The sequence below is a fragment of the Cariama cristata genome, unplaced genomic scaffold (genome assembly GCF_000690535.1).
Source record: "Cariama cristata isolate BGI_N322 unplaced genomic scaffold, ASM69053v1 scaffold37017, whole genome shotgun sequence".
NCBI lineage: Eukaryota > Metazoa > Chordata > Aves > Cariamiformes > Cariamidae > Cariama > Cariama cristata.
This window is the reverse complement of record NW_009629001.1, coordinates 26,138-51,924: the sequence shown is the minus strand read 5'-3', so window position 1 is coordinate 51,924 and position 25,787 is coordinate 26,138. Positions and strand designations below refer to the sequence as shown.

General features: G+C 41.0%; 1 protein-coding gene across 1 annotated transcript; it reads left to right on the top strand.

Annotated features, from left to right (window-relative positions):
• FNBP1 (formin binding protein 1) lies at positions 1-25,530 on the top strand (the record flags this gene model as incomplete). The annotated part of the gene is made up of 10 exons (XM_009705011.1): positions 1-198; positions 1,590-1,772; positions 7,574-7,660; positions 10,936-10,950; positions 14,900-15,009; positions 17,600-17,732; positions 18,558-18,679; positions 19,063-19,199; positions 19,607-19,765; positions 24,855-25,530. Coding segments are annotated over 10 exons (1,152 nt in total), but the record flags the coding sequence as incomplete, so codon positions are not given.
• Positions 25,531-25,787: the final 257 nt, after the last annotated feature.

Sequence of the window (25,787 nt, the reverse complement as noted above, 5' to 3'; positions counted from 1 at the left end):
GATTCACAGCTGGTAATAGAAGCCTTTAAATCGGGGTTTGAGCCTCCGGGAGATATCGACTTCGAGGATTTCACGCAGCCGATGAAGCGGACTGTCTCGGAATCCAGCCTTTCCAACTCCAGAGGGGATGGGAAGTCTGAGCCGAAGTTTGGTGGCAAATCCAAGGGCAAGTTATGGCCATTCATCAAGAAAAATAAGGTACTGACTTGCAAACTTGAGCTTGGTGCTAGTATGTGTATAGTCAATAATCTCTGTCTTGTCTAGTAATCCTATGGAAGTATGGGGTTTTTTTTAAAAAGAGAATTTTAGATTCAGAAAGTTAATAACTGATGTCTTAATATGGTGTTTTGTTGTAGTCTTTGGTTACTTAAGTTTCTTTATATCTTTACATTATTTTTTTCTTGTATAATTTCTTTAATTATGTTGCAGTTTTTATGTTACTTTAACTTTAGTTGTCACGTCTCTGCCATGGTCCATTTCTGTTCCTAACTCAGAGAAGGAATTGTATACCACTTACCTAGTGCCATGTGTGCAAACTAATATTGTTACTTTTGGGAAGCTTTAATGTGGCATTACTGTTTTGACACTTCTAAAACTCTCCTTGGCTTTTCATTTGCGTTACCTTTTCAGTCTGTGCACTGGGTTCAGCATTTTTGTGGCTGGGAATAAGGAATTGCTGCGATTCATTCTTCTTAAGCACAACTAACAGAGCATAACTAACTGAGCAGTTGACTTTTTAAAAGACCACATTAACTTATATATCCATTAAACCTTTTTCATTTCACTGTCATATTTTACACCATAATGCATGGCAGCATTTATCTGGGGTTACCAGAATGTGTCAGGGTGACCGGACTGAATCAGTTTTCAGTAACGCTGATGGAAGCCCAGAGTAGCTTCGTTGTTTTGGTCTCGCCCTTGCTCTGACCCATACCAAACCACTTCTTCTAATTACAGAGCCAAAAAAAAAATCTACCTGTTCAAAGTGGGTCATTCCTGTTGTGCTGGTATAAGAGAGAACTCAGCTATCTGGTGCTTACATCAGTGTAGCCAGAAACAAAACCCAGGACTAACTCCTGAGCAAATTCATAGAATAATTTGTAAAAGTGAAGTGTGATGCACCGTTACTGAGGTATGATTGGAAAGCAGGAAGGAATGTGGTTTGTTGTTTTCCAGATAATAGAAACGCTACTGGGCACTAAGGTACCTTCCTTATCTGATCCATTTAAATTCAGGTATTTGAAAGCTCTATCCATATGCATTATTCTGAGCTGTCCACAGAGCGAGAACAGGGCAATTTATGGGGATAGCGCTGCATGGAAGAGTCTGCATGAGCTTCCTGTCAAAGTACTTTTGTGTTACTCTTCTGTTGCATCACTTACTAAAACTTCCATTTATCACATTCTTCATTTAACACAACTCTTAAATACTGCTTTCCCCCCTCTTTTGAACCATGGCCTTTAATATTTAATTATTTAATTGTTTTTTTCTCTGAATTTCAAATATTGGTTTTGATGCTTATTTTCGTTTTGTGTTTTATCTTTTTATTTTGGTTTTTATTCTGTCACTTCTCCATCTCTTATACGTAGCTTATGTCCCTTTTAACATCCCCCCATCAGCCCCCTCCTCCTCCCCCTGCCTCTGCCTCACCCTCTGCTGTTCCCAACGGCCCCCAGTCTCCCAAGCAGCAAAAGGAACCCCTCTCCCATCGCTTCAACGAGTTCATGACCTCCAAACCCAAAATCCACTGCTTCAGGAGCCTAAAGCGCGGGGTAAGTTCTCCTCTGGATACCTCTCTCTCTCTTTCTTTTCTTTCTTTCTTGCGCTTTTATTGCATGTTCTGTTATGTAAAAACTTGTTTTGTTTTGTGAATGAATCCATTGTGTTTTATCATAACATGCAGACAAATCCAAGGAATCTCAACCTATAAAGCCATTTGTAGTCAAAAACCCCACAATGAAACCACAAAAAGTACAGTTGCTGATGGAAATTACCCATTCAGGTTTTTTGGGGAGGAGGGACTGTCCAAAGTATGGAAGGAAGAGCTGAACATTAAGTAATACTTATGTAGAAGTCAAAGTCATTAATTTAGTAGCCCTGCATATGTCTGTGGCAGAGTAGATTTGGAGGAGCACCATTCACAGGTTTAGTCTGATGATCCTGATGCTGCATGTAGTCTACGTCAATGTGAAAAGTTTTCCTCTCTGCAGGGTGGATGCAGCTCAATGTTGGTGTCAGAAGGAGGAGTGTAAATTAGGAGGGATTCTAGAAAATAATTTTTCTGATTTCAGTTGGTGCAAATTCAGGCATTTCCCTGAAATGATCTGACACCTCTTGCTGCAGTAGCGGGAAGATGACTTCCCTGTATTTTATGACCCAGTATGCTTCTGTATGCAACTTCTGTTCCAGAGACTCAGCCTCAGCTCGTGCTTCAAGTGCTGCAATGCTAGCTTGCTTAGTAAGTCTGAGTCTTAAGATAAGAAAACACGTGAGATGTGAAAGATGAATTGATTTTAGGTGGTAATAAAGTTGTTTGTATGGTACATGTGTGCTTTCAGCCAGGGCTGCCGTGTGGGTGGAGACTGAGGGGACACCGAATTTAATGTTCCCTGCAGCTACTTCAATTACAGGTGGCTCTAAATATTTGGGGCTGACACTTCTTGGGGACCTTAACTGCATTCTGTAGCATGATGTTTCAATAAGATAGCAAGGTTTGTTTTGATTCCTGTAGAGAGCCTAAGAAATCCTGCTTCCCAACACATTTATTTATCATGTCTGCCTTTGAGCCTCCTTGAGCAGATGATGTGGGTTAAACAGTTTTTAAAGTATCCATAGAAAAATTTAAATCCTGCACTGCTCTTTAACTTTTTTCCTGATTTAAGTGGTTTTTGCACAGTTTTTATTCTTGACACTTTAAAAATTGATGAAATATCTTTGCAAAAATACCAAGTTGGAAACTATTTCTAATAACTGCTGTTTTTGCAAATTACGGAGGAAAGACATTAACTGAGAGTTTGCTAAACTTTGTGATGAACCATGTCAAAGGTAGGAGAAAAAAGAAAATTTAAAGTTCCATGCTTGGTCCTTGCAGCCTTCCCTATGTGCATTAACATGCAGAATCGTAGGCCAGAACATTGTTTTCTGGGCATTTCCCATGAAGTCCATAGACTTTGTTAGTTTCTGAACCTCCTTTCACTTCCCACTGCTATGATGCTCACAGTTTAAAATTATATTCTGTGTGCAAAAGCTTTATCAGCCTAGTGTGCAAGCTCCCAAACACAGATGACAGGTTCTGAGTGATTAGGGCTTGGGTTTTTCCCCTGCCAGGAGCTGAAGTGCAGTGCCTTAGATGCTGATTTATACATTGTATGGTGCAAAGAAGCTGAAAGCCTCCATGACTGGCCTTGGTGATTCACCTGGGTCTTAGCTCAAACTGGATCAATGTTTTGTGACACATCACCACTGTTAGAAGTTCAGGGTCCTTGTCTCCTTTGCTGCTGATAGAGTAGGAAACGTGGCCTGAGATTTCCCAGGTCAGCTGCTCTATTCCTGTCGCTGACAGCAGCTGTGGCTATATTGGTAAACCGATGTCGAAGTGTTTACGTTGAATTAAATTCTCTCATTGGTAGTCTTCGTAAGTAGTAAGTAAAATGACAGGTCTCTGAGATAAAATTTTCCATTTTTCAAACAAAAAGAAGACTTTATCTTCCCTGAAGCTTGCACGTGGCACGGTCATGCTGAAAAATTGCTGGCATAGCATGGCTTTGGCTCCTAGGGTAAGGTCCTGAGAATTACTTCCTCCTATAAAAATTACAGGAAGGAGACACAAGTGTTCAGTATTTTAAAACATTTTTTAGAGCAGACTGTAACAGCAAGGAAGTGACTACTTTAAAAAGCCCAAATTCTGCTCCAGGGACTACACTGACATTTAGGGCTCAAGGCTGGAGTTGCATAAAAGTAGAGATGATTTCGGTGGGGAACTTCAGTGGTTAGTTACAGAGAATTGAGAACACTGCTGTAAACAATATTTTGTCTCATCTGGTTACAGACAGGACATGTAAAAAAAAAAAGTTTTATACAGAGTGGTTTGAAGTTCTTTGCTAGGGAATTGCCATTTAATGCAACATTCAGAACCCAAAAAATCACATTGTTGGTGCTTTTCATTGGGGAAGCAGGAAGTTTCTAAGTTGTCCAAAGGCAGGTTCTGTAAATGTACCTCCTTCCCTCAGTTGCAGTTTGGGTCAGAGCATCTTTTCTCAGTGGCTTTTATGGGGGGAGACAGTCTTTCGATTCTGCTTCTGCAGCAGCAGACCTGGAGGATGTGCTCGGTAGTGGCTGTCTCGGTGACACGCAGTCCGGCAGTCATCTTCACGGAGGTAGCACCCAGACACTTTGGAGAGTAAGGCACTGCTGAAGGTGAGGGTTTGTGTTGCGATGTAGTGCTCCAATAGTGCCCTTCCTGGAACAGAATATTGAAAATGGTGCTGAATATTTCTAACTTGATTTACAAATACTAGTTTGTAGTTCTATGGGCCCTTCACAAGTTTGTATTTCAAATGTACAAATTCTTATTTAGTGAGTATTTGACTGTATAAGCAATTATAACTAATAGCTTTTAATATTTCCTGAAGAAGGGCCATTATTTTATGTATTAACTGAGAATTCCAAGTGAGTCTTCGAATTCTGCATACCATATTGGCTTTAAGTGGTTTGTGTGAAAGATGAAATAACAAGAACAATTTCCTATAGTCTCCTCTGGAATCCCTCAAATTTCTGCTGACATGTTCATTGAAAATGTGCAAGGAAAGGCTATTACTAAATCTTCATTTAAACCTTTCACTATGTTCTCTTTCTATTTCACTTCCTTCCCCTGTTAGCTACCAGGATGTTTGTATGTAAATACTTTTTCCTGCCTGACTCATCCCACAGGGTTGGAGGCCAGTGTTCAGATCATCTCTTTTTCCAGAGGCGCAAATTCAGGCCACTTGGTTCATCTAGAAATACAGAGTAGGAGAGGCTGCAAAGCTCTGGCAGCTTGCTCCATCTGATTTGAAAACTTGTTCAAGTTCACATTTCATAGGTCCTTGGTGATTTGTATTATACAAATGGTCAGACTAAAAGATCACGGAAGTGCCATATGACCTTCAAAAATAAAATAATTCTAACCAGGCAAAAAAAAAAATCAAGAACCACCCCCAAACCCTGTTAATTTATCAGATGAAAAACGAGTCATGGGCATTTGTTTCAGCTGATGTGGCTGACATGACCCCCTTTATATTCAGTACAGCTAGACAATACTGTTAATTCTGCTTTTACCATATTAAGTTTTAAAAGATTTTTTTTTTCCCATCCCCCGTCAAATCCAAAAGCATCTGAATCTTGCTCAGGAGCATGAGCAGTAATGTTACACATACTGGATTGTGATGTTACCAAAGAAATTGGGAGGACGTAGAGGGAAACTCTCCTCTACGCAGAGGAACACTTGGTCTGTACAGAAGTACATCAGCGAAAGGTTGTACGGGGAGCCAGCAGGACAGCACAATGTAACGGGTGTTTGGCTTTGGACACTGAATAATTTTATCTGCTCTGAATATTGTCTCCGCGCTGCTGGTTTTGTTCAGAGGCAAAATTGCACTCCAGCTGGACACCTTGCAGTAAAGGTGGCCACAAGGCAGTTAAAGTATTATTTTAGCGTATTCAACCAAATTGTCAAGCACGTCCTTCCTGGCTTTGTCAATAAACGGAGCTCTTTGCTTCTACAACAGCCAGGGCAACAATTTTGTTTTATTTTGGAGGAAGCTGGATCATGCTCCTTTTTTGCACTGGCTTAAGGAACGAGTGAAAGAAAAGGAACTAAGTGTGAACAAGTCCAGTAGATACTAAGACCTTAACAGAGTAAATACCAGCAGCAGAATTGCACATTGTAATTGATCCTTGAAACACAGCAAGTGAATGGATTCCCATACAGTTCCTCCATGAAATTTTTGAGATCAGAATGTGTCTGGAGAGGCGGTATGTTTCAGTAATTTCCTTATAAAATTTTGGTTTAGCATCTTATGTTGCATTTGGAAAAAGGAGTTACGAAACTAAAGCAGAAAAATCACTGGTGACTGTTGAAATGAATGATATAATTAGTAATGATATGTCCTGTGCCCAGTCTGGCTTTAATTTTGCTTCTAAACCAAAAATCCAATGAATCTTGTTTTCGTAGAAGGAAGCAGATGCCTGAACAATTTACAACAGATGCAAGGTTAATGTAGAGGCACCAATACCAGCATCAGTGATCGCTGCCAATATGAAATCCTAGTCTGCTAAAAAAAAAAAAAATATTTAGGTGCTGACTCTTGTCATCAGTGTCTATAGTTTTCTAATCACTTTCTTGTATTTTCCTCAAAGTGTCTTTCTTCTAACCCCAACAACAGAAATTATAGAGAATACCGTAAAACTGTTAGAGCACTTATTATGAATCGGAACTAGAAGAGAAGCAGGGGGGGGAAAACAACAAGGCTTTTACACAGTTTTTGTGAGTGCTGTTTCTAATAAATCTTTAAAAAGGCAACATAAATGTAGTGTAACACTTTAATTTCCCTAAAGAGACAGAGTTTAAGCCAGAAGAATACCAAAAATGAGGAACCACTTACATAAGTCACAATTTCATTTATGCTTGCTCTGCTTTTTCTAATTCCATTTTGAGGACAAATAAAACTCAATATTCTGCTAGTTGATATTAATTTTGTGTTCTTTTGTTTTGTTGCTATAGCGGCAGTAACATCAGCACCTTTATTTAAATAGCAATATTTCGGAACTAACAAAATCCAGGGGTAGAACTTACACCTTTGAATTACTCTGGCATTATGTGGCCTTGCCTTTTCTCTCTTACCTCGGAGACTGGGTTGTGATTAAGCAGAGAGGATGATGGGTCTGGGAGCTGGGATGCAGATAATCCTGTCATTATCCAAGTTCCAGCCTCCAGACAGTTCAATAAAGCACATGGGGTGGGACTTTTGTGGTTTCCTTTTTAGTGGAAGTTGTTGACTTCATTACAATGTGATTTTATTTCCATTGCACCAGTTAATGTTTTCCCTTACCGTCCGGTCTTGCCTCTGTGACACACTGTGCAGTCTTCTCCCTCGACACTTAGCTGTTGGTCTGCCTGAGTGGTCAGTACTTGGTTGATCTGTGAGCATGCAGAAACAGCAAACCAACCACCCCCTTTTGTACCTGCCCTCTTCCCTGCCCCTGGGAATGTGTGTTACTTTAATCTAAGTGTATATATCTGTGCCAAGACCAGTATTTTTTGGTGGGTGGGGTCATTAAAACTGTGGTTTATTCTAGCACAGAGAGATGTTTTCTGACCTTGCGTGTTTAAGCTAGCATTTAAAAATACAGTATTTTCTGATTTTTGTGAGAATGTTAAACTCTTAATATTCGCCTAGTTTCTAGGAAGCTTCCACTTTGCACTTAAAGGCTAGTTAAACGCCAAGCTGCCTTTTGCTGTAGAAGCAGTAAACACAGAGGTGCCGTGCTCGTCTCCAGTGTAACGGATGTGTGTTTTCTCTTGCTGACTCACCAGCAGACACAGTCTTTGTATATTCACAAAGAACTCATGAAGAGGACTTTAGGGACACCCACGTGTGCCATTGAGGCTAGGGAATATGTTGTAAGTCCGTGTATGGTGTGATCAGCCCATACCGTTGCTACACAGTCGCTAACCCCACTTACAACGCCTTTAGAGTGTGCTGTGGAAATGTGCTTTGTAAAAGATAAAAGGAAAATTTGGTGGGAGGCAAGCTGCAGCTTACTGTGTTATGTGCAGGAAAGAGATGTCTGCTAGTCCTGGAAATGCTGAAATTGGCACATTTAAAGTAGCTGGACCTGTGAAATTCAAGGCAAGTACTACAAACAGGTTCCACGCATTTATTCTAAATTATTTTATGAATGCAGTTTTGAGCATCGTGAGCCAACCCCTGATTTACAGCAGTGCAGTGACACGTTCTGTGCCTTGGTCGCTGAGCACTCCCTAGAGCTTTTGGAAGCTTCCCTGAACTCTCTATAGTGATGATAGTTCACGGAATCAAGATATGTGACCTCTAAATCTGATACTTGGGTAAAACAGAGTATTGGGAGATTGTTACAGGACCACTAAGAAAGAAAATTACCTCTTGGTTGTATGGAAGTCCAGTGATTTATTTCAACTCTGTTTTCTGTAAGTGAGGTTAGTGTCCGTGACTGTCCAATAACACATGGACTTGCTGGCTTTCATGCTCTCTCATGTGTTATTGAAGCTTGTGGCTCTTAGGCTCTTTTTTTTTTTTTTTCCCCTGCAAGACTAAGCTAGACCTGGTTTAAATTGACAGCTTGAAACAGATTTGCTCATTTTGAACAAATGTAATTTATTTGATTGTTTGGGAGAAAAATGCCCCTGTTCTCCCAGGAGCTGTGAGCAAGTTTCTAGTTGTGAAAACCCAACAGAATGGGCAAAAGTAGTTATTTAGTGTTTAATGCAGATTTATTTTCAGTCTGCTTACATTTGTTTATAGAAACTGAATCACTGTCATGTAAAATTATCAATTCATTTCAGAAATGGAAAACCGAATATGACTTATTTCAGCATTTCATTGTTTCCAGTCTATGATCTGCTTCGTTATTTGTACTGGTTATAACAATCTCTGATGTACTATTTGGAAATGCTATTAATAAGTTCTCTATTTTGTCATACTTAACAGCGTAAGAATTCGGCATACAGTGTCTATAATCCCTTTCAAATTTGCTGAATTTACAGCAAAAGAATAGTCTTGATGCAGATGATTCTTCGCAGTAGTGTAGTGCCTTTAGAGTGAGTAGTGTTTAGCAACTAGCGCATGTAGCATACATTTGTGCCTTGTATAGAGTGCTTCATAGGTAAATATTTATTCTGCACCATGAGTCTTGTCTGTATATATGTACAAGGATCTCAATTTGTGCTGATCATGTCTATGCTAAAGTTCACAGGAGTGCTAAAGCAATTATGCAAACAAAAGCTGCCTATGCTGAATTTCTTCAGCAGTGTATTTTAGCTCCTTCTTTCTCCTTCCTGTATGATTATTCTCTCATGGATTGGTTTTGTTTGCTTTTTTTAATGGCCTCTTAGCTGAGAGAGTGAATTTCTGCATTGCACTGTGATTATTATCATGTGTTTACTTCCTAATGGACTGAACTTCAGAGGGAAATTTAACTGCTGCGTTGTGACTGAATGCATCAGTTCAAATGGAGTATTTCACGTTTTTATTTCAAGGCCATATGTTTTCCTTGAATTGTTGACACGTATTGCTGTACAAATTCTGGTAACTAATGGTAATTGTTACTTTTGAAAAATGTGTATTTCTTAAATTATACTGTCAAAAGCATCATAGGCATGGAGCCACCTTTATTTCAAATCCAACCCTAATGAACTGTGCTTCTGCTAAAAATGGAGCATCTGTTTGAGAGCACCGTACCCAGGAGCTGTTGGTAGTAAAATATCAGAGTACTCTTGAATGGAAAGAGGTTCAGAAGTCTGATGGTATAGATCATTGCCTGGAGTGAGAGATGTTTTCCAGCTTTCATGTTTTAATGTCTTTAACACTGAGCACATGCATTTATGCACTTGTGAGTTTGTTGCATAGTTTGAGGATTTCACAACTGTCCCCAAAGAGCTGGTAGGACAGGCCCAGTGCAGATGACTGGAGGAGGAGCCTGGGTGTAGTTTTGATTCTCCCTTTAAAATCTACCTTTATATCTTGAACAGCAGCTAACTTGTGCTCCTTGGCCCAGAACAGAAAAGCACCGTAGCACTGTTAGTCTCCCTATCTCCTGGAAAACCTTCTGAATTGCAGCTGTCGTAACGTCTTGCAACACTGGAAGAGGCTTTGGTAATTTTGGTGATCAGCTGCCCTGGCACATTTGTTCACCTGGCAGTCCCCGAGGCCCTCCGGCGCTGTCGAGAGCTGTATGTGCAAGGGATGTGGGGCAGAGAGAAACCATGCTGCTGTGCAGGCTCTTTTTAAGCATACACTTCTTTTTAGTCTTACTTTCCCAGAGTAACTGAAAGATAATGTTTTGGCTCTGTACCAGGAAATGTGGTAACCTTTGAAGAATTAGATCATGTGTATCGCTTAAGGAGATGGGATAATGTCTTACCATGCTGTCATAGAATCAACTTGGTGTAAAGAGAAGAGATTTCTTTTTATTTTTTCCTCTTTCCTGGTCCTGACCTTGTCTGACTGTATGGCCAAAGTACATTTGAGACTGAGTATTTGTTTTTTGAATTGTTCAAGAACATGAAATGACCTTACGTGACTGCCCGGACAGCACTGTACGCAATCACCAGGGATATTTCAGGGATGTTGTCCTTTGGATGTCAGCCTGAGAGCTAGGAAATCACTGGAGATCCCATTGTGCTTGTTGCCACTGGAGGCCAAGTGCTGTGACCTTACTGCTGCACGTGAGGTTTGGTTAGGTGTTATCTCCCCTTCTCTTAAGCCCTTGCATAAAGAGGCTGATGCTCGTGACTGCATTTCAGCACGTTTGTGATCTAAAGTGACTTACGTACATGTGCAAGTTCTGAGGTTTTTGCCACTTCAGAGATGTTACTGTAATGAGAAAAATCGCTGTTGTTGTAGCCGCTGTAAATAAGATAATCCAGGCCAGATTTTCACCTGCAGTGCTAAAGCACGTGTGTGGAGGTACAACACTTTTCTGTTTCTGGCAAGGAAACGGCAGCTGACTGATTATGCTGGCCCATCTTGTGAACTTTCGCACAGATCTGTTAGTGTTACCCATTTTGCCTTCCAACAGCAAGGGGATTATGTGTCATTTTATTGTAACGTCAGCCTGAAAAAGTTCCTCTTCTACTGATGCACTGTTGTTTTTTCTCTTTCTCTCCCCACCCTGTATCTCTCCAATTTTTACATGAAGCTTTCTCTCAAGCTGGTAAGCACATTTACAGCATGCCTGTCCTGTGTTTTAATCACAATTTTCTGTGTGTGTTTTAATGTGCACTGTGCCACATATGACATGACACTGAAATTAACTGTTAAATTTGTTTCTTCTTTGTGTTTGCTTTTTTTGATATTTATCAGATAACTCTGAATACACAGGTCTGGAGTCTAATAGAGGTGATCAGAATTCAGTCTTTCTAATAAGCTGCTAAAAAATTAACTCTAATATATAGTTTAGTTTTCCCTTCTATGATCTAGGGCTATGAAAATGTAGAAAAACAGTATCGAGTAATTCTGCTACCGTCTAAGGATACATTAAAACATTTAAAGAGAAAAAAAAAAATAAAGGTCTCTGTGCTTGCTGGACCTTTTCTGGAGAGAAATGCATGTCTTTTTGTGTAACATAGCTGCAAAGTTTGCTTTCCATGTCCAGGTATTGCTGGAAATCTGCATCATTATCACCTACATTTTACAGCCCTAAGTAGTCCTTCAGAATAACTAATAATGATATTAATTAAAGTTCTGTAAACCTTAACCAACAAGGTTAACTCAGTCTGATTTGAATTCTCAAATGGAACGATACGCATATATATGAATCCTAAATTCTATCTTGGATGCAGCTGGGAAAGTTTCTTGAACTACGGTAAGATAATATGTTACTGAGTTGGAAAGGGAAGGGGTGAACGTGTTTGGGAAAGCAAATTATGTGCTGAACTTTGTACACGAGGTACTGTATTGCTTGAGATACTCCACACCTTGATACGTTCCTGACAGCTTGTCTACATTCCTTTGCCCTTCAAGAGTCCAGTCACAAGGAGAATGCGACTGGTTTGCTGACCCACTTCATGCCAGCATGCAAGAGCCACAAATGACTGATTGCAGTTTCAGAGAGCTTCAGAGCATCTGTAGCAGTGCCTTAACTACATTAGCTTGAAAGCTTCCTTATTCCTCACCAGTTAATGTCTTTAGGTGCTCTCTTTCCCCTGCATGTACGTTGTTCTTGGATACGTCGTTGTGGACCTATTCTGTTCATAGCAGCTTATTTTGGAGGAAGTGCGTAGGCCGTGAAAGCTACCTGATGTAGCTCTGGAGGTTTTGGGTCCTGCTGCTGCTCCTCTGTCAACACAGTGACTTGCTTGGGCTCTATTAGCAATATTGCTTCTCACCGAAGACCTGTGGTAGGTCTGAGGAACGATGGAAGTGTCTAGCTTACTTGCAAACTTTGTTCTTTTGGCTGTTGCCAAGCCACTGTCCTGGTAGTCCCAATGCACTTATACCAGGGACTTCCATTTGTTGTTTTCGTGATCACAGCGCTAGTGTGTTGTGTAGCTGAGCTAAGCCTTTGTACGTAGGAATAAATCCTCCCTAAAATAAATGGCTGATTCTTGGCCTTTCTGCAAGAATTGCACAAATCAGATGTGCAGAGAGGGCTGAGACCCATGTGTACCTCAGGCGGAGGAAATCGGCTTGTTTGTAATTTCCTCTCGGGTTCTAGCTGTGCAAGAACCAAAACTGGGACTGATAAACCCTGTGTTCTCCCCATATATAGCTTGAGCCCAGAAGCTGGTCCTAACATGGCTTCTTTTTTCACAGTCCATTATGTTGGGACAATTTGCATCCTAAATCCCAGTACCTTTATGCAAGGAAATCTAGTGAGCACTGGCTGTGCTGATCCTATGATAGCACATCAAAAATAGCAGATTCCCCTACCCCACCCCACCCCATCCTGCTCATTGAAGCATTTCTTAAAATGTAGGCAATGTTCACTACTTGAGAGATAGCCCAGGTGTGTTTTTGCTTGAGAGCATGAAATGTGCCCAGCACGTGCAAAAATTGCTCCTTGACTCTTCCTTTTGGAGGAGGAATTGTAGCTTTTGTCATGATGGGAAATTGCTGAGCATGGAACAAAGTCTGAGTGAGATCACCTCCTAGTCTCAGGCATGCATTTCTAGGCAACACTAATGCTTTGGTCTGAAGCATTGTGAACAAAGATACTGAATTTAGTCCAGCCTAGAGCTTTTGAATGAAGTTGAAGAATTAAAAAGATGATACTTTTCCAAATTTGTTTGACTACATCTATTGCACTCTCCTAATACACAACTGGGGATACTTTCAAGCCTATCTGTCTCTTCTGCTTAGAACTGAGAAAAATGTGTTATATAGTCTTTCTTGTAACTGCTTGTTTATTTACAAAGCTACCCCTAGATGCTTTGCCTTAAAAAGATACGTATGGCTTTAACATGTAGATTATCCATAAAATATATTGAATCACTCTCATGTCTAATGTGATATGGGAGTTGCTATCAAGCAAAATATTATCATTAAAGAATGAACTAAAATAGATCTCTCCTGTACCATGCACAACAAGTAATGTAAGCACTGCTAGGACTTCATGTGGTTAAAGTTTCAGAATCAGTGTAACTTAGTTGTTTCCTTAATTTGTCTTAAATTTGCTTTCTCATTGTCTCATGAATGGAATTTTAAGTGTATTATTACACAGATGATCAAGTCTTAAGTAGACGCATATGCAGTCTTTTACTGAAAGTCAATATGGCAGCAATTTCATAAGACCTGTTCCGTTATTTTGAAATGTTCTGGTCCAGAGGAGAAGACCTTTCTGTAGTTGTCCTCCATCCCTCTGACACCCACACACTTTCTTTCTGAACAGCTTGTCTGCGATTGCAGAAGAAAGAGCACAATGTCTCGGAGCACATTCAGTGCAGAGGTGAAAGGGTCTAACAGGCAGCTTTTAATCACACTCCTCAGAGAGAGAGTTGGCATTTTAGTAAGACTAATGTCACAACTCTGCTCACAAGCTTTCAGTAAGCTGATGGGCCGTTGAATTTGGTTACTCAGCTTTGTGGTTTTACACTTCTTTCTCCCATAGGGTGGTATTCCCCCTTAGAAATGGGACATGGAGTGAGCAGAAACCAAAACAAGAAAAACCTGTACAAATACAAGATGGTGTACCCAAAGCTCATTCCCTTATGGTGCAATTGATTAGTATTGATGTGTGTTCAGTATAGCCCACCCAGACTGTCCCCCTTGCCTTCTTGCATGACAAAAATAGGTGGTACTTTGAAGAAAATAGTATGGATGCATTTTATGTGTCATCTATCTGCTATGTCAAATTGAGGCAATCAAGAAGAGGCATAGCAGTTTGAAGGCAGAAAAGGGATTTTCAAGTAGAATCACACAAAGGTAACCATTGTGGTCTTAAATTTTTTTTTCTTCGGTTATGATTTCAAATTGACTGATTCTATAACTTTGATGTAACTCCTGATTTTTATGCTAGCACAAGTGAGAGAGGAAAAATTGAGAGACTTTGACATGGAATGTGGATCCTGGAAAGTAAGCAGCATGTTTTTAAATTGCAGAATCCCAGAGGAAGCGCTCTGTTAGCTTAGTGTGTTCAGGAGAGCCCTGAGATAAATTAACTGTATTGGACCAACACTCAAGACTATGCAGAGCAAGCCAGCAGTTAGCAGTGTATGAGAAGTGCGACTGTGACGCAGGAGTAAAAGCTAACAACTGCTTTTATGGGGATGCTGTTTGTAGCAGAGTAGAGGAAGGCAAGAAAGATCAGCTTTCCCTGAGAATGGAACTCTGTTAAATAAAATCTGGTGGTAACTATGGATTAAGTAGTTTCTCATATTTGGTGTTGAATTCTGGCATTCTTTAGGTGATGATCTCCCATTAGCCATCTGGTGTAGAAGTGAGATGTGGTCCTGGGGTTATTTCTAAGGCATCCAGATTCCTAACCATTCAAGGACTGATAACTCTCAGTACAAATGATAGCAATGCTTCAGACCATTGTGATTTTGCACAGATTTTTTCGACCTGTTTTCAAAATGCAATCCTGAAGGATTCTTTCAGGCTCTGATTGTTTTCCTGTTGGTGTTTTGTGTTTTTTTTTTTTTTCTCCATTCCACTCTGTGCAGGGAGCAGGGCCAGAAGACTTCAGCAATCTCCCACCTGAGCAAAGAAGAAAGAAACTTCAGCAAAAAGTTGATGAACTAAACAAAGACATTCAGAAGGAGATGGATCAAAGGTATGTCAAACCTCTCCGACGAAAAATGAAATAGGTAGTCTCATATAGAACAGAAACAATTAAAATATAAGAAAGAGCAAACAAGAACAAGATTCTAGGTTTGTTTAATGTGCTGTTCCAAGAAAAGAACAACCAGAGTTTACATGTGGCTAAAAACACCTGAGTGATGCAAGGTGCTCCACAACTCAGATTCTGAAGTCAGTTATTTCATTTTGGCTGATGTAGGTCAGAGCTGGGGCAAAGGCTGTCTTTCTGTTTATTCCATTTTCCCACCTCAGCATAATGCATATTCTGTCTTTGGGATCGTGAGAAGAGAAAGATCCTGGTATAAGGGCGGGAATGATGTAAGTGTAGCAATTGGAGACAGTTTTTCGTTCTTTCTGGAGCTGCTTTCTTGGGCTTTCGCAGGAGAGCAGCGGTTTGATTGTGAGCCAGACAAAGGTTACTGTAGATACACTAAGTTTGTTTCTTGATGTGAGCTGTTCCCGAGGGTGTTTTTTAGGAAAGAACAGTATGTAAATACAGCCCCAGTCAAAGGTACAATCATAGACCTCTCAGCACTAAGCAGAGCGCCTCTTACTGTGTGATGGGCATGGGTATATCCCAACAAGAGAGACTATTATAAGCATGATCACGTCGTCAAAAGTGCTGATTGATTGTTGTGTATCTTAAGACTCTCTGATCTGTAGCTTAAGTTTCCTGGAAGCAGAAAGATAATGACCCCTGTGCTTTTGTGGAGCTTGTTCTACAAGGCTGCATTTATCATTCTGGTTGAGAATAAGGCTGTTTTAATTACATACTTTTTATTGAATCTGGTAGCCTGTATTTGTTGCTTTGTGTTTGTTTACATTCTGCAGTTGCATTAAAGATTCAGCTTGTTATGTTTGCAAGAGACAGAACTTTTCTTCCCTCAGTGATTTTGAGAGTTAACCTCTCCAGTACTAGTCTATCCCTAAATACTGCTTTGCATTTGTACAGATGCGCCTACATTTTCTGCTAGCTTGCTTTGAAGAATCTGTTTATTTTGTCTAGTAACCCGAACTTTCTTCTTTACGTTTTATATCATTACTAAGAAAGGAAAACTGCATCTGGTTATATGATTTCTCATTGCTTTGGTTTTTTCCTCTGTGGTAACTTAACATTTGTCTCTGTACAGATTTTTCTTTCTGTTCCGTATTGATTCTGAGGTAACCCAATGTTGAAATGGGATATGAAATCAGAGCAGAATGAAGTTATTGTTAATAGAGATAGTATAGGATTGAGGAATTAGCACCAGCAGTTACATAAGAGTTAAAAAAATAGTAATAATCATGACTCATATGTTTGCAATATTGTCCCTTAGGGCTTCAACCACAGAGCAGTCCCACTTCCTTGCCACCCACACTTTTTCCCATTTTCTATACACACAAAGCAAAGGCAGGCACAGGATTGCAATTGTCAAGAGTTTGGTGGGAAACTCTCTAAAATATAAAGAGTGTTAATTTGAGTCGTGGGACGCACATTAACCTTTCTCCCCCCCAACTAATGCCTAGAGAAAAGCTGAATAGCTGTGCCAGTAATACAGGAAATCGGCTCGTAAGTCCCACCCTTCTTGAAGCTCTGAAATGTTCATCGTCATGCAGATAACTTTTTTCTGCAAGTTCAGCCTCAGCTTGACTCGGGTCAAAGGCAGCACGCTGTCAGTGAGAGCTCCACAACCTTTCCTAAGGGAGCTCATGAAGGCACGTACTACGTTAATCTTGGCCTTATGGTACCACGTTCATCATAGCAGACCTTAAAATTAACATCTCTGAAACCCTAGGCGTTCAGCATCTGGGCTGGTAAGAAACACAGCCCCCAGAAAGAGTCTAGTAAAAACGCCGTATAACTTAACAGGATGCAGTGTCACATTATGTGGCCGAAGGTCCATCTGTTGCTGTGCTGTGACAAATGCAAACCATCTGGATTTAGCCTCGTTTTAAGCAGTGTGAACTAAATATCTTACAAATCATTTGGGTTGCAAAAGACAAACTGCAACAGGCAGGGTGAGAATTTCTGGTTAGCACTCGATTTTTTTTTTATTAATTCATCCACGTCCAGCTCTTTGTCCCAGTTTCTCAACTGGATTTCAGCCCATGATGGATAATAATGATGCAACTGTTTGTTTGTGCACCAAAAACTGGGATGATATTAATCTAGAAAGTTGAAACTGGTGAGGCTCCTTCTGCCAGCCTTGCTCACCTGAAGAACCCTCAGCTGCCTGTAGAGTGAGGAGCTCCTTTTAATATAGGGGCTTGAAGAGTTTGGCTTGTGTACGATGTCTCTGTCATGTCACGTTCTAGGTAAAGGCATCACTCACTTTTTTTCTTCCCCCATCTGACAGCATAAATTCTCCTCTGACAAGTGATTTTACTGTTATTTTTTTAGTGGCTGGTTCTATACAGAGCAAAAGCCCCCGTCTGGATGTTCTCTGTTACCTTTGTGACAGATTAGGCTTGAACCACAGAGTAAAGAGGCAGCAGTTTATTATCCTTTCATTTGCCCTCGTTTAGGGAAGGGTGTTTGCCCCCAGCCACACTAACGCATGTTTTATTTTTCTTCTGTCTCTCAGAGATGCCTTAACAAAAATGAAAGATGTGTATATCAAGAACCCGCAGATGGGAGATGCAGCAAGCGTGGACCACAGATTAGCAGAACTTGGACAGAACATTGAAAAGTTACGATTAGAAGTTCAGAAATTTGAGGTATGGGAAGAGACATTTCAGTAAAAAGTAGCTCGGCATATGCTCTGTTCTAAGCAGATGCTTCATTGATGTACCAGATCTATTGATGCATTTTCTTATTATGTATGGGTAAGTGCTACTTAAGCACTTGGATTAATTGAGATCTTTGAGCCTATTTGTGTAACATAGATTTATAGTCTTGACAGCCAGACAGAAGCCATCAGATAAATGATGTTTTAAGGAATAGTCTGCCATTAACAGGAATCTTCTTAGAGCTACAAAATCTCAAGAGCATAAGGAGTTTTTGGAATATATGAAGCTGTTATAATTGCCCAAGAAGGATTATAGGGCTGAGAAAAGAATTCACTCTGTAAGTTACATTATGTATATAAATAGATACAGCCTGTTAATCTTAGATGCTTCTTACAGTTGTTGGCTTTACTGTCCATTGCTTTCTTATCCATTTGAAAATCACTGGGTCTTCCATTCTCCCCAGCTTTAGTCCTCTTGCATTCAGCAGTCACTGAGATTGCTGTGTTTCTGATGTTACTGAGACTACTATAAGCTGCCACGAGTCTTTTTACTTTATTGTGACTAGAGCAGCAGCATCTCCCAACAGCTGTTACTAACTGCTTCTCTTGGGTCACAGTGTTTTCAGCACCTGGTATATTTAATATACACTTAAAGTACAGAATCTATAGCCCCAACAACTGCAACTGAAAGGAGCTTACAATCTGGTCTTAGTTCCATAGTCTGAATGTCAAAGATAACACAGCAAAGTAAAAGGAACACATCCCCTTGGAAGTTGAAGCACGAGAGATGGATGAGACTGCTTTCCCCCCGCAGGGCTGGCTGGCAGAGGTGGAGGGCAGGTTACCCATGCGGACTGAACAGGCCCGGCGGCAGAGCGGACTGTATGAAGCCCAGAACACTTCAGCAGTCAACAGCTGTGCGCAGGACCGGGAGAGGTACAGTATCTGTATGGAGCTGTCCTGGTCAGGTTGATAACTGGACTTGTTTTCCCTGGCTTGTTAATCAGGAAAGCTGTAGCTCTGCAGCATTCAGAAACTTAATCTATAACCAGACTAAATGCAGGCACTCCATGAAGTGTTTTGCATACTGATTTTAGCATATGCAAGATCCCAACTTTAAGAGCTGCTTTTCTGAATATGATGAAATGTGTAATAGCCCCTACACTCACTCATTTTTTACAGCTTTTGATGGGAAAAATGACTGGTCCCACCCATCACTACAGTTGCTCACCTTGCCTTAAGTCTCTGGCAACCAAGTCGTTCTCTTTGCTCCTGAGATTGGTCGCTATAGTTGCTGTGTATTTTCCTCTCTTGAGCAGCCCAGATGGCAGTTACACAGAGGAGCAAAGTCAGGAGACTGAGATGAAAGTACCTGCAATGGATTTTGATGATGAATTTGATGATGAAGAACCACTACCCACCATAGGAACATGTAAAGCGCTCTATACATTTGAAGGTATCACTCAGACTTTACTTCTCATTTCACTTACTGTTTAGTTCATGTGCCAAGGACAAGTGGGAAGCCTTCATTTAACCCCTGCAGTGCTTAAATAGACAAAGAAAGGGCAAGCGAGGCTCTGGCGTGATTCTGTTTTGTAGAGAGGCATTAAGACAGTGATTTGTCTTCTGTTACGCAGGGACTCTGCAAGAAAAAGAACCAAAACTCTGAGGTCAGGATCGCATTCATCTGGTTCTTTGTGTACACACTCTTGTCTCTAGAATCACGTGCTCTTGTTCTTGCTGCTAGTGATGCAGCGAAAGTTGTGTTAGCACGTAGTCCGAGTGTGCCCTGAGCACCATGTACTGCGTCTGCAGTTCCCATTGTGCAGGACAGCCTAAACTCCATGTTATTGTGTCTTTCAGGTCAGAATGAAGGAACAATTTCTGTAGCAGAAGGAGAAATGCTCTATGTAATAGAAGAAGACAAAGGTGATGGGTGGACACGAATCCGAAGGAACGAAGATGAGGAGGGCTATGTTCCCACGTCATATGTTGAAGTCTATTTGGACAAAAATGCCAAAGGTGCTATGACTTATATTTAATACTATTATTATTACTTTATTTGTTTTCACAGAGTTATCCAACTCTGAAACTGCTCTGTGTTGCAGATAGAGCCTTTTAAAAGTCTGTACAGTGCCACAAAGTGCATTATTTTGTACATGGACTAATATGGCTTGCTGTACTGCAAAACATACTTTTTATTGATCAGAGGAGGACAGCATGGTAGACTGTAAAGCTAGAGGGGAAACACAGACTTTCCTAGACAGTGCTTGTTCAGCTGCCACTGTTGCACGCCTAACTTAGTGCAGGAAACACAAAGCCATTTGGGATAATACAGGCTCTCCTCAGATATCCAGGTGGCATCTCAGACACACTCACAACTCAGCTGTTTGTCCCAAACTGATTCAGTGGAACGTTACATAGGAAATACTTAGACTGCTGTTTTGTGTCTCAGTGTGGTAGCTTTTCAGAGCCTATGTGTTCTGTGGACCTTTTGGATTGAAGCTTGGTCATCATTTAGTTAGCGTGTTTGGAAGGGGAAGAAGAAGTTGCCAAAACCTGTCTACACAGCACTCCGTGGTCCTTGATAAATTGGTAAAACATTGACATTAAGAAAGATCCTCTAATCTTTCCCACCTTGATACATTTCAGAAGATGTATTTGCTGTTTCAGATGACCATAACTAATGGTTTAATCTGTTGCTCTCACACGATCAATGGAGACATTCAGAGTTTATAGATTTCCACAAGTTTCTATTTCTCTGTTGCTTTTAACTCCTCACGAATAGGTGCATTGCGTAAGCAAGCGGTGCTACTGGGAATCCTGCCTAGAATATGTGCTAGCACTATGAACACCTGGTAACACCAAGAAATCAAAAGATGTTAGTCCTGTTTCAAATCAGGATGCATTTGAAGTCCACTGTTAAATGATTTGTGTTTTTTCAGTCACTTAGTCCTTCAGATTATTGGTGTTTCCTAGACCTCAGAGTTCTTGGTGTGAAACAAACTGCCTCATCCAATTCAAAAGAAAACTGAACCATTCTCATTGGGATTTATGGAGGGTAGGAAGAGTAGGACTGTCTCTGTAAACAAACACTGTAACTTCATCAATTCAGTGTCTTGGATTCAGTATTAAACAGTGCAGTGCCTTGTTTGCTGCAGATAAGTCTGAGGTCTTGCTTTATTTTGCCATAATACCGTAGTTTATGTTTGTGTTGGCAAATACAGGGTCAGTTGAGATGCAAGAGAATGCAAAAAGCTCAGCCCTTCTGTTGGTTTTTATTAACCTTTGAAAGAGGAACACGGATTGTACATTCTCCTTACTTCATATTCAGAACAAAGCAGAAAGCACAGAATGGGAGATCCCATCTCTTATCCCCATGTTCTCTCCTATGGAGATCGACTGCTTTGTGTGAGGCAATAGTTGAAAGCAACGTTATTATTCTGCTGGAAAATTTGTTGTTCAGCATGGTAGGCTGCTTGAAACAGCTAAGCTAGTGTGACATCTAAATCTGTCTTAAGTAACAGGCATGGCTCTCCTGCCCTCAGAGACGCAGCGTGATTCACGTCAGAGGAACGTGACAGCAGATCACCCATTTACCAGCAGAGCAGCAGGTTGGGTGGGAAGCAAAGCAAAGTGTATGTCTGGGTGGGGTGAGAAGCCCTGACACAGTCCTGCTAACTGAACTAGCGAAAGTTTGTCTTTCATTTACCCTTCTGGAAAGAATATTGCAGTACCAGCCAGAAAAACGGTATTAGTACGTTAATGGTGTTATGTAAGTGACAGGATGATGCTGAATGATTGTAAGCATGTAGTTTGTGCTGGGAGTTAAGGCTGATACAGTTGCAGCCACCTCTGTAGCAATGATGGAGGTTTTTCAGATCATTTAAGTATTTCCATTAATTTTGCTGGACTTCAGGAACAAAATCAAATGTATCTGTGAATATCTAATATAAAGGCACTATAACATTTACCTCTTCTATTTCTCAATTCTCTGGTTAAAAAGAAAAGCTAAAAGAGAACTTCCCATAAAATGTCCCAATAGCAGTATAAAGATTTGGGGAAAGTGCTGCTGTGTTTAAAAGACAAACTTTTTTGCAAGCTGCAAATGTCTCATCTGATTTTTAATATATTAGTAGAAGTGACTTTATTCAGTCCTTGAAACAGAAGCCATGTCATTCCTGAAAACGACTCTCTGAATACTAAAGTATTTACAAACTTTGGTAGTTCTTTCCTCTTTTTGGAAAGAAGCTTGAGCAGCTGATACCTCTAAAGGTTCGTTGCGTGAAGGGTGGGAGCTTTCACACCAGCTCCGAGTTGTAGGCAGCAGAATTGGTTCTGGCTTGGGCGTACCGGCCCGACCGGGCTGTGCCGGTGCCGTCAGTCGGCCGCAGCTCTGCCTGAGAAATGCAACAGCCAAACGCTTTGTGAAAAGCCGCTTGGCAGCTGGCGAGCTTTTTCCGTTAGCTGAAGCCTGCGTTGTCAGGGCTCTGATGCCGAACCTCAGCTCGATAGGACAGGTAAGTTGTGTGCTGCGGTCGCCCTCCTGATCATAGTGTTCATGGGAGCCAGGCCTGCGTACTCCTGAGGGCTGTTTGTAAAGTTTACAATGGTGCCTTCGGTCAGAGGGTGTTAGCAAACCCTACCACAAAAAGAACAGTAATGTCTATCTTGTTTTGCCTTTTTTTTTTTTTTCCAGATGTGTACAAATCACTTCAGAAAATCTCTGAGTAGGTTTGCATAGGCCTGTTCACCTTTTATTCTACTGGTTTGCTGCTACGGTTGTTTTAAGAGCTCTATTTCAGAAGGTTTTCTTTAGAAGAGATGAATGCACATGTCATATCTCCATCAATGAAAGACTCTGTTAGGTACCGGTCACTCAGCTGATGCGTGTATAAGTTCGCCTCTTGAATTTTAAATGTGCATCACTGCCGATGAAAGTACTGGTCCGACTGTATCAGTTCAGTTGTAAACAGCATTACTGTCCTTCTTAATAGAAATGAGAGCCACACCGTTCAATCTCTTTGGGGTACATGCAGGAAACTCTTATAAATGCTAAAAACCATGCAGACTAAGAATTGGATCTGTTGGATGTAAACTCATGTTTTGGGGCTTACTCCAACCCCTAACTTCTAGGGGATGAGGAAGAAAACTCCTCTGTGCACACATGGCTGTACCTTCTTGCAGGGCTTTTCTGCGACTGTCAGGTATCTGGTGCTGACAACTGTCAAATACAGGAACCAGTTGGGCCTTTTTGCTCAAGATTGACCATACTGTGTTACTGAATATGGTACCTCATAGTCTTCTTGGGAACAAATCTGTCTTTCACTGAGGGATGTTGTGAAATAGTGGGATACACAAAAGAACTGGCATGAAAGAACCAGCTTTATATAAACTCTCCATTGCACCCAACAAAAATGCCATGTTTGCTTCCACCAGAAAGACTGGCTGTTTGGCTGACATGCAAGTAATAGAGGCTGTTTTGTGAAGTTAAACTTCCTGATAAAAAAATTGTGGAGCCATGGGCTGATTAGCGTTTCAGCTCCTTTGCCGCTGTGGGTCTGTTCCTCCTCACCTCCAATTATATCAATAAATCCTTACAGACAGCTCTGTGATTCTCATTGTTGCAGCTCTGCTGTTTTGTTTGCTGTAAACCGTTATGCAGAGCCTTGACTTAAATAGGTAAAAGTTAACCATGCTGATGCACTTTTTATCTAGGATATATCTGATTATTTAATGCTTGCCAAATTATTTAGGAAACAGTAATTATAAACTGGACTGTGGCTTTTAAAATTCCTTTTGTTAAATACTTGCCCTTAGTTCTCCCAGTATAAAAGAAAAATTGTATATAACATAACTTAAAAACTACTTGAATTTGAATTGTTTTTATCCTTTTATATATGTATAAATATAAATGGTTTTATAGGCTATTCTTCTGCTTAACCTAGCTGTTGTTTTGATAACTACTCAGTCCCTCTTACGTTGATAAGCGGTTTTGGTTACTCAGCTGCCTGCATCTGGTTGGACTTGCGTAGAAACTTTTGTTTTGTGTTAAGGTTTGTTAAATCTGGCCAGTGTGGTTGTTTCCTTTCTATTCTTATTTTTTAAAGAATCATCATCTGTCAGGAATCTCTTTATAGCTTGATGTACCATGGTGTCTTCTTCTAATAAACATTATATTTTCTCATTCCCGTGAGGGTGTTTTATTTTTTTTAATGGCAATTTAAGTTTAACTTTACTAAGGGAAAGCAAAATGCTTTTTGCCTGCATCCTACACTAAGTACAAATGCAGTTCCTTTTCAGGAAAAAATTTTGTTGTGGCTCTGTAAAAACTTTTTTGTGCTGTCATTTGGAGGATTTTTTTTTTTTCTCTTATGGAAGTCGGTGCAAAGCAGATGGGAAGGTTCCCCTGCTCTCTTGAATGCAAGACAAGTTTGGATTCATCCTGTATTCCCTTGGATACCGCAGTCTCTTTGGCCAAATCACAATTCTGGATTGTAGCTTCACTTGGCCGCAGAGAAAACTTATCCTCAGCCAGGACTCTGTGGGTACAGGAATGTGACGAAGGATGGGTTTAGAGGCTAAGACTGCTTTCACCTGCCTGTTTATTTTTGAGCTTCCCTTAAGCATGAAAGGTCTTTGCAGCCTGTTGTGGAAAGGATAGCTGGTCTGGATTTGTCTGCAAAATTCGTTGTTTTAGCTTCCTGTTGTTATTCTTCAGTATCGTTCATGGTCTCTGGAGCTGTCACTTGACCAGATACAGTGCCCCTTTGCAGACTGAAAATTAAAAAGCCGTTTTTTTTCTCTGTTGCACTAAAAGTGCTGGCAGGGTCGTGCTCCCGAGTTTTACATCCTCCTCTCGAGGAGAGCAGTGTCCCAGTGATGCTCATCCCCAGGCTGGCGGGAAGGGCTGAGGGTTAATGAGTACTGTGTGAGTGCTGGCAGTGTATGCCCGAGGTCAGGAGCCTTCCTTAACCCCTTGGCACCTGGTAGATGCTTGGATGCTGTATTTCCTTTAACCTCCTGCAGGCAGAGCTACTCTTAAAGGATTCCCTTTTCCCCAGCCTCTTTCTAATCCAGTCTCTTTCTTTTTGTCTTTCTTATGTTTTAGATTCCTAAAGGTGTTTGTGCTGGTGCAAGAACCTCGGGGCGAGCTTGTCACAGAAGGAGAAACAAAATGGTCTGTTTACCCTGCAGGCAGTTAAAACACACTCATGGAAAGCCAGACTCCCAGTCTTGTCTGGAGTTCCCACTTGAAAAATTCAGACCTAAATTCCATCCCAGTATCATTCAGATGCTTGCTCTTTTTCATGGCATGCTACTTGTGGCTCAGATTAACTTATCAGCCTTTCCCACTCTTCTGCTAGCTTCGCCCCTCCGTAAAACATAACCAACACTTCTCGCCCACCAAATTCCTCCCAACACCGGTCAAAGAACTGCTGGCTGCCCTTTGATGCTGAGGGTAACCAGAGAGTCCCAAGCATGTGCTGGTCTGTCTTCTGTCCTCCTTTGTCCCTCAGTCCGTCTGAATGTATGCACTGGTCCATCAGCATCTCACACGGTGCCTTTAGTGCTAACCCTGCAGGTACTCTCATCAAATAGCGTGGGAGGGAGGTGCGTACAGGTGGAAAGCCTCCCCTGGGAACAGTGTTACAGCAGCTGGACCGGGCTCTGAATTTGCACATATTAAATTGCATCAACATGCATTATTCAATATTCTACTTTCCCCAAAAAGTCACTAATACTTGTCAGCCTTTATTTTTTTTTTAAATCTAGGCTGATGCTCACTCCAACTATTAAATCCCTATGACCTTGCTGTTTCCTGAAAGCCTCCAAGCTCACGTATGTACGCTTGTTTTCCTGCTTGTTCTCTCTGCCCCCTCCTCTTTATTCCCTCTCCTCTCTCCCTCCTCTTTCTCACACACACACACACAGACACACACAAACACAGACACTGGCATTTTGGTTTGAAGCCCCATTTTGCTCGTCACAAAGACCTCCGTTTTGCTCTCGTTTCAGTCTGCATGCTCGCCCTGTTGCCTTG